At 38.6% G+C, this 9,907-nt stretch overlaps 1 protein-coding gene across 1 annotated transcript in view; it reads left to right on the top strand.

Annotated features, from left to right (window-relative positions):
• The window catches only part of LOC111216335 (clavesin-2), a 38,172-nt gene extending 29,494 nt beyond the window's left edge, over window positions 1-8,678 (top strand). Inside the window, exons 3-5 of the mRNA XM_022737835.1 lie at window positions 5,049-5,159; window positions 5,941-6,173; window positions 8,532-8,678. Of these exons, the coding sequence (XP_022593556.1) occupies window positions 5,049-5,159; window positions 5,941-6,173; window positions 8,532-8,625 (438 nt within the window). The 3' untranslated portion in view covers window positions 8,626-8,678. The remainder of the gene's footprint in view (window positions 1-5,048; window positions 5,160-5,940; window positions 6,174-8,531) is intronic.
• The last annotated feature ends 1,229 nt before the right edge of the window (window positions 8,679-9,907 follow it).

The following is a 9,907-nucleotide window of genomic DNA, read 5'->3' as shown; positions in this document are numbered from 1 at the left end:
GGGGGGGGGGGCTGTTTATCCACAGCTTTGAAGGGAAATCCAGGGCAGGAGAGAGATGAAGCAACAGGATTTATAGGACATTTCAACAAAACGTATCTGGTAATTGTGTTTTTACAAAACGAACACGTCGTCCTGTTGTGTGGATGGACTTTTCTTCGTCTCCTGTCACCTTGAATCCTCGTCAACCTTTGCTGTAACTGAACACACGCTCAGCTGTGACCCGGAGCGAGAAGCCAAAAATAAATCCCCACAGTCGCTCATTTGTTTAGAATCGACATTTTCCTCCCAGAAGCCAAACCATCAAAGGAAAACGCTGAAGCGGTTGTGAGTGGCGGCTTTCTGCAATTGGCAGCTTACATTTAATATTTGAGCTGTTTACTCACCAACCAGCTCACCACAGTTAAAATACTACCTGTTCTTCCACACACCCCTATATACCAACGTGATTTCTATGAGATTTTCATGGCAGTTTATTTGTCAGATTGTCGTCACACCCTGTTGGTTTTAACCTCTAGTTTGTCTTTGTGTGTTTTTGACTTTGATTGTTTGACGTTTTCGTCACGTTTTTGACTGATTCTCCTGCGGTCAGGGTGTCCCAGCTGAGACGAGCGGAAATAACAGGGAAGTAATAACATGAGACAGATCTGACAAATGCTCCAACAAATCAGAATAAAGTTTTTAAGATGCACTGCCCCCCCCGTGGGACAATGTGGCCTTGGTAGTGCTACTTTGGTCTGTACTGGATTAAGTCTTCACACAACCTTGACAAATTATAAATAGTTAGAAAGCTCTAAGTCTCCTGATATTATCACTGCAAATAATTTCAGGATCTCCAAATCCGATGACACAGAATAGGTTCAGACTTGTGGCTGTCACTGAAGGTCCTGAAACAGGCTTTATATTTACTTTCTAATGCCAAAGAAAAATAGGTGAGGCAAACCACCACTTCTACCATGTTTGTGCTTCTGTAACTTTGCCTCAATATCTCTTATTCTCATTCTGACTTTTTGTTGTAAAAGAGTTTCCTTTCAAAGGAGACCAGCATCATGACTGGAATCAGACGGGTTGAAGAGCAGAGCAAATCGGGGGTGTGGTTGTCAAACTTTCCGCTAAACGAACACAACTTAGACCACAGGCCAGATCTTGTCCCACCGTCCCCCATCTGATTTTTGCTTTTAGATGTTTTATTGCAGAACGTGTTTGAAAGCCATGACGAAAATAGTCAAACATTCAGTTACTCACGGATGGAATTACTGCTGAAATAAATGATTCTCCTTTTTTTTTTTACTGCGGACTCCACTTTGAGAACCACTGTGTTAAGGGATTAAATAGAAATACATATCCCTAACCTAAAACATCTCATCCTAGAATGAACCTAAATGGAAATTTAAAACAACCCGAGAGCTGTCAAAAACCATGAAAATGAAGGAGACAAATCCAAAACAAGAACAGACTGACACATTAAGACTCTAAAACACCCCCAAACATCAGCAGCCAGAGGAGAGAGCGCCAAGTCCCCACAGCAATGACTTCTCACACAGAACTCACAGAGACAGAGCAGATATCTGTAGTTTCACATCTAATTGCACCAGTTTCCAGGGAACAGTGTTTATAGAAGCTCCAGGACCCTCAGGTAGATGTTGTTGTTAAGTAAAATACCAAAGCTGTATTGATTAGTTGATTAAATGATGAATCTATGGACAGGAAATTAATTATTAATCATTAAAGTCATTTTTCAAGCACAAATGTCAAACACTCTCTGGTTCCAGCCTCTCAGTCGTCAGAGGTTTCGCTTCAGTATTTTAATTGTACACTTACTGGGCCTAACATTGACGAAATGAGTGACGAGTATTGTTGTCCTGGTTTACGGCACACGCTCTGAGCCTCCTCACTTTATTTTTGTGGCTGGAAAACAGTAGTGAATCTAAAAAGTGTTTCATTCTAAATCATTTAGTCTTGTATCAGTTTGTGTCACTCTGTGCCTTTTGTTGTAATAAAATAAAAACATTTTGTGGAAGAATCATTTTAATGTCTTTCCCCCTCCCTGCTCCTGCTGTATTATCCCCACTGTTCAAACACTCTCTCCTCTTGCACTCTCTGCCTCTTCCTCAGACGCCCCCGGTCCCTCCGGAGCAGACGGCCTGCAGCTCGTAGTCCATTTTCAGTGTTTCATGTATAATACAGCAGGTCCCTTCATCAAAGTGGAAATGTCTGTCAGAGCAGAGGCCAGGCCAGAGGTTCAGAGTCAGAGGAGTCCGGAGGGATCTGACAGCTGAGGAGTGGGTGGGGTGGGGGGGGGTGGGGGGGTGGGGGAGGAGGATTGGCTGTCTGACCGCAGCTTTCAGTCTGCTGATTGTCAAAATTTTGCAGCAATATTCAGTATTTATAACAGGACTCTGTTTTTATTTACAGTCCTGTCATGGAGGAAAACTGTTTTTTCAGACCATGTAGGGCTCATTAAAAAACAATAATAATAAAAACAGAAAAATGTCACATGACCAGGTTAAAATCAAATTTTAGAAAATCGATTAAAATTGGATTGGATTTGTGACATAAACAGTAGTAGTTAACCACATCTTGTTATTTTTTGCTCAATCAGCAGCTCATTTCTCTCCATTTTATTTTTCACCTTCTGTAACTGCATGAACTTGAACTTGTTTATTGTAAGCTTCACTGAACCGTGTGTTCCTGTAGGTGGAAACGTTCGTGCATTGGTAACTAGGAATCAGTCCAACCTGAGTTTCTATTTTAAAATCGAAATATTTTCTGTAGAAATCCAGACGGCTGTTTTTGCTGAAATGTTGATCCTCATGAGTTAAAATAAGTACAGCAGTGTGTGCTTATTTTATTTATTTATTCATTCATTTATTTATTTATTTTTGAAAACTGGTAGAAATGAAAAAAAATAAGTTTTTTTTTTTTTATATGTACAAGATTTTGACTTTTGGTAGCAACAGAGGAAAAGTCAGGGGTCGAGACATCTGCGAATATCATTGCAAACCAGCCATTAGATATTTAATGCACAAAGAGCTAAAAGGACAAGTAACCACCTGCAAAATAGAAAGGGTCTGTGTCATCGGTGGCTGTGTATGAAGTGTTTTTTGACAGAGGTCGCAGCCCAATACACAATCGTGTAGTTACATGCATAAGTTGAAAGAGTAAAAATACACCTTGGACCCGAGTTTCATGCATACAGTGGGCTGTGATACAGGTGCTGTGGACGAGATGTCCTGTGTAGACAGTGTGGTGTATCTTCTACACATGGAGATTTGAACCTGATGGTGGCACCAGAGGAACATCAGGAAGGATTTATTCTCCCACAGCAAACATCACTGAAATGTGGCCATTCGTTTTAAAGATGCTTCGTCACAGACCGAAGTGTTTGTCCAAGGTAAATTATAGACTGTTACTGTTGCTAAAATCCATAGGAATCATCATCCTGGGACCATGAACTAAAACCAAATTTCAATATAAATACTGTGTGTTTCTCGTTGGACAGTCCCGCAGCCGACACCCCTGCTAGCAGAGCAAAAACACCGGCGGCCACTCCAGCCTTGATGAGTCGCATCGGTCAAACCCTAATTTACAAACATTGACTGACCCCAGAGACTCTCAGCTGTGTCCGTCTCTCCCACACACAGCTCACGGTGTCTGCCCCGGGCCATTTTCATCAGCCAGCCCTGTTATGTCAGAATATAATCTCAGCGTACTGTTGGATCGCAGCCAAATTATGACTCACACACACACACACACACACACACACACACGATGGAGTGTAATTATCATAATTGTGTCCAGCGTTCTAGGAACCACTGTGTCAGGCCCAGACTCCACACACTAACCTGTATGAACACGGGCTCATTTCCCACGGGCATCGCTGCTCTGCAGTGACTCCAAAATAGACCGAACCATTTCCTATTGACGATGAGATTAGAACCCATTTACAAAACTAATCTAATGAAAAGGGACAGGAAACTCACAGAGGTAATTTTTCATTTGCTGGAAAACCCTCTTAGACAGGCGCTTGGTTATTTGTGAAGAAACATAGAGTCTGTTCAACTCAGTTTTTCTTAGACATACTAATTGCACTAATTGCACTTGTCATTAAATCTCTGTATCCACTTACATTAATAATAAATTAATAATTAATCTGAAACTGATTTAGTGGCATATAAACCAAACTTCTAGGTTTGGTTCTTTAAGGTGTTGAGCTTTCCGTCACAATACTAATATCTTGTTAAATACAGTATGTGTTAAGTCTTTATATGTTTGTGTGCATGTTTTTACAAGTCACTCTTTGTAGTTATTTGGGATGATGGTGTAAAAAATAGACATTCAACTTCCTGTCTCATAAAATAAAACATGTTTCTCAATAAATAATTGTGTTTGGGTTTACACTTGATATCCTCACTTTGTATAATGTCCTGTCCCGAAATCCTGTTTGAAAAGGAAATACGTCACATAAAGGAATGAATAATGTACTGTAGTTTTATGGGAACTTTCAAGCCAATCATATGAAAGAATTAGCAGGAACATTATTTGCATTATGAACAGCTGTTGACACAGCTCGGTAAAAATGGCATAACGCATCAGTTGCTTGTTTGAAATTTGTAGTGTTTATTAAAGTTATTACTTGCTGTGTTGCACAGTTGCCTTTCATATCTGCTCACCCACAACCAGTTTTAAAAAGTGATGTTGATGTTTCTATATCAAAGCAAATTGTAAACAGTACCCCCCCCCCCCAAAACATCCTCAGCATCATTAAAAGGCCAATGTCAGCCACACACCACACAGTGTTTTGATGTTTCTTTGCATATTTTGCTGATGATGTACTAGTTTTTATTTCAGTGAGAAGCAAGGTGAAATGCATCCTGCAGTTGTGATCATCAACACAAACAAACAACCACCATTATAGACAAAGAGGTCAAAACCCCCTCCTCTTTTTCACAGTCCTGTTGTGACCTGTACATTTTTTTTGAAAGTGGATAAACTGGATTGGATTATTCCGGTTTGTCTGTATTTACCTATTTTGCGTATGTTTCCAACAGGACAGTTTTCCTGCCAGATTTGGAGGGATCCACTTTGTGAACCAGCCGTGGTACATCCACGCTCTCTACACCGTCATTCGACCCTTCCTCAAAGACAAGACCAGGAAGAGGGTAAGGCCAGAAGATCTTCACTTTAAGTAGCTATAATCAGTGTATGTATATTACTAATAGACTTGAAGGGGTTGACTTTCGTTTAGTACCAAACAGCAGACGCAGTTGGTGAACATAATGTAGCATTTAGCAGCTAAAGAGGAGGAGACCAAAACAGAGCTAAAAAATATTTTATATTATTTATTGAGCTTACATTCATCATTTGGTCACAAAGACCTCTCAAAATACAGTTCATCACATCAACTTAAAAGGTGATGATACAGTATGTTAATGCTGTGTTTACTGCTTGTTTCCTCTGCACACAAGTGGCAAAACAATCAGCGAATGCAGGTTTAATCAGGTTTTTCAGCTGTTGCAGAGTCACAGAAACATTTCTGTTTTTGTCATTCTAACTTTTAGAAGAAATAGTTTATCTACATTTTTATAAAAAAACAGGTGATAAAATTGCAATAAAGAGATTTCTTTCTATATTGTGATAATTTGCTGTTGAGGCTGATTGAACTGTTTTGCAAAAGATCGTATTTTATTATTAGTTTTTTATGAAATGTAAAAGTAAATTGGGGAGATTCTTAACTCAAATTGTCATGACTCATTTAGCAACATATAGACTTACATAACAACACATAAAGTGAGCTTACTGTGCCTGAACTCCAGGTTAATATATTAGCTTTATTAGCTTCTGTATTTGATCAAGTCTTTCTATTAAGGTTAATTAGGGAACAAGGACATTATTTGTGTGAAGATGACTCTGTCTTACTGTATGTGTCCTGTCCCTGTGCAGATCTTCATGCACGGTAACAACCTGAACAGCCTCCACCAGCTGATCCACCCTGAGATCTTACCGTCGGAGCTCGGCGGGATGATGCCGCCATATGACATGGGCACGTGGGCGCGAACGCTGCTGGACCACGCCTACGACGAGGAGACCGACTACTGTCCGGAGTCCTACACCCTGTCAGTACAAGACCTGGAGAGAGACCTGGAGAAAAACCTGTCCCCGAAAACCATGAAGAGGTAGGCCCATGAGTGCCAACACCTCCACAGGTGGAGTTTTCATGGAAGTAAGGGAAGAGCTCTGCACAGGCTTGTTACTGGACACCTACACAGCCGATGTCTATGGAAGGGAAGGTTTTATTTTCCTGTTTCATTTTCCCAGCAAAAGGGAAGAGATTTCATGTACCAACTTTCTGGTAACACGTCTTTATAAACTCAGCTAGTCAGAGGGGTTTTAAAAACAAGAAGTGCATGAAACACTAAAATAAACCAAATTAATAAAGTTATTATTTTGAAGGAAATTAAAACACATCAAGTGAAAAGGAGTTAACCTAAGGTTGCTGGCAGTAATTCCATTGTATATACTGTATCAGTGTATCAACAGAATACCAATATATTGTCAAACTAATTATATTATCTTCGCATAATTAGAGAAGACAAATTAGACAATAGTGGAGCTAATGTGCAGATTTTATCTCACACTGTGGTATTTCTGTCTTCTTCTCCCACCTCCCACTCTTCACCATGTCGCCAGCATGGTAACATGGTGTAACTGATATATTCATTTATTCATTTCTTTATTTTACAGGAAAATAACTAAATAATGTGAATAATGTTAAGTTTTTATTTAATTAATTAATTAATTAATTAATTAATTAATGTTAATGTTAGTGTTTCTTCAGGTTTCTTGTGTTTGACCACAGTGAGAGAAAAGAACTAGTGAAGACAGATAAAACAAAATATGAATACAGAATATATGTAAATAAACAGATGGAAAAAAATAAACCAACTAATGGAAATAATGTAAAGAAAGAAATAAAGAAATAAATTAAAACAATCATCAAATTGAAATAAATTTTAGTCTATAAATAATATAATCCCATATAACAGGTAAAATGAAACAAATGTACAGTATGTTCTCAGTTATATTATTATTTATTGTTTCTTTATTTTTCATATTGTTGCAACTGAATGGCATTTATTATTTTAGTATTCTTAAATATTGTGAATGAATGTCACATATTAGAGTTTTAGCACAATAAAAGCTTTAGATAAAAATCAAATAGAAGGTAAATCAGCTACTGGCCTTGAAAACCTTTTATGAACTGGTTTTACCTTCAGAGTTCAGGTCGGGGTCTTGACAGAGACTGTGCTCTTCTGGTTTCTGTGGCTTGATGCTGCTGTGAGTGTGTTTGACATTTTATGTGAGTGTCATTCCCCCCTATGGGCCACCATGCTGTGTGATTCAGCCTGACAGTAACTCATCCGACCACTGTGTGATACCAACCGACTCACTCACTCAAAGACATTTAGACTGTGTGAGAGAAACAACAGTGTGAGCTGAGACAGAAAACTGTCACTGCAGGGAAACACAGCTCTGCCAATTATCAATAAATCACAAGTCAGTTATAAATGATCCGACACGTCAGAATCATATGTGGCATCCTTAGGTTTCATTTGAATATTATCAAATATTATCATAGAAAACCAGTGTGTAATAATTCATTTTTCCCATGCATGATGGGGTAAATGTATGTATTGGCTCATTTCTGCTGAAATGTTGTTTTTTTTTAAATGAAGGACAAAAATAAAAAATCTCACAATAAGTTGGAAATATTAGAAGTTAATACTAAGTTAAACATTTAACTTACTAATATTTTAACTAAATAAAATATAAACTAATTACTAAACATACATTTTATGTATCAGACTTGCATCTTTTAACTTTTTTTATCTTGATGTGAAAGATAAGATGAAGCTACTTTCTCTGAGATGCATATAAATGTACATATAAAATAAAAACATATATTTAAACATGATATATTATACCTATTAGAAATTGGAGAAATGTCATATATTTACATATGTGTCTAGCCCATTCAAATATGTATGTTTATGTATGTATTCTTATATTGTAGATATACTGTATTTCTATTCCAAAGCCTTTTAATATGTGTTGACATTATATACAGTTGGGTCCAAGAGTCTGAGATCACTTTCCCAGAATACAAACATGTATGTGTTGTTTTAATAAACTCGCATATATAAATTAAATATATATCGTTAACACATATGGTCACAACATGTTATACCATATAAAGATTCAACATATACATATTTTTAATATACAAATTTTACTATGGGTATTGTGATTATCACATTTTATGAATCATATATCCAGGATTTGCTGCTGGAGTCTTGTAGGAGACATTCAGCTATTAGACATAGTGACGCAGACCTGACACCTGTGGCAGCAGGGGGGGACCCTACCCAAGTAGACTGAAATGAATTGGAACCTCTGGGTCTGGTCACAGTCACTGGGAAGTCAGAGGAGCACCAGCGCTAATGCTAATCACCGTGTGCTGTGTTTCCCTGCAGGTCTCAGTCGGTGGTGGAGCCGGGCGTCCTCAAACGACCTGACAAAGTCAAGAGTGAGGAAGACAACATGCAGCCGCTGCTCTCGCTGGACTAAACAACACATTCACAGCTCAAAAAAAAAAAATCATACCCAGATCAATATTTACACACAGAAATACTCTTAACAAGACTTACCTGTGCACACACTGTAAGCGACACACACACGCCCTGAACGACACACTCCTCCAGAGAATGCTGCTGCTGCTGCTGCTGCTGCTGTTGGATTCTTGTTTCTCTTGAACTGTTGAGCAGATATGAGGCAGACGAATGGCCAGAGACGAGAGGGACGTTTCCCCGGACTGAAGGGCGTCTTAAGAGCTACTGATGGTGTTCTATATATTTATTTATTTTAGTTATTTGTCAAGTGCCAATTCCAAAAACTGTAAATTAACGTCTTTAAACAATCCAGCCCCTCGGTGCGGAGGAACAGGGAAGTCGTGGAGGTGCCACATGAATGAGAAAACAGTGTTTCCCCACAGTTGTATATTATATGGGTGATGAGAGATGCGGGAAACTGGAAATCATATTTCACAGAGGGCTCGGGGCTATGATTCTTTTTTCTTCTTCTTCTTTGTACATAATTTGAAGAAAACGCCTCGCACGGGCGCAACGGCGGCTCAGGATTAGCAGAAGCGACGATATTGAGTTTGTTCAACCTCCTGGACCCAAACTGGCAGACCAGCAGTTGGTTTACTGGGAGTTAACTGGGTGTTAACTAGGGGGTGGGGGGTGGGGGGGGGTTGGCATCTTTCCTGTGAAAATAATGTCTGAACTATCAGCCTCGCTCCACTTATCTCTTGGAAAAGCAAACCCCCCTTTACGGCAAGAGTTGGCTCTATGAATTATCTGCTTTTTCCTTTCGGCCATTTTCTCTCTTTTCCCTGACCCATATGTCACAGAGGACAGAATCTCTCCTGCCATTAGGACAAACACAAAGCTGCAGGCTGCTCTTTAAACCATGACTCAAGTCTTTGTTTGGCTGAAGATGACCAAAAGATATATTTTCAGAATCTAATGGATAGGATGTCTAACCAAATAAATAAGGCTAAATTTAAAAAAAAAAAAAAAAAAAAGGGAAAGGGGTCACCTCCTCCTGTTACTTTGTGACGCATTTGTTATATTTTTAGCAATAATAATCTCAAATGTTGAAACATTACCACAGAAAAGAAAACAGTGTTTTCCTTTGACTAGAGTTGATTTAAGTATAAGATTTAAAGAATTAGGCGTTAAAGGACTGTAGTGTTATTTTTGCATGTTATAGACATGTTGTTTAAATCACATGTACATTATACTTTTATTACTGACTGATTCATTTACACACTTATCCGAAGATAGAA

This window comes from Seriola dumerili, unplaced genomic scaffold (assembly GCF_002260705.1).
Source record: "Seriola dumerili isolate Sdu_G_001 unplaced genomic scaffold, Sdu_1.0 BDQW01000025.1, whole genome shotgun sequence".
In the NCBI taxonomy this organism is placed as follows: domain Eukaryota; kingdom Metazoa; phylum Chordata; class Actinopteri; order Carangiformes; family Carangidae; genus Seriola; species Seriola dumerili.
Note: the sequence above shows the minus strand (reverse complement) of the source record. Positions and strands in the feature narration are given on the sequence as shown.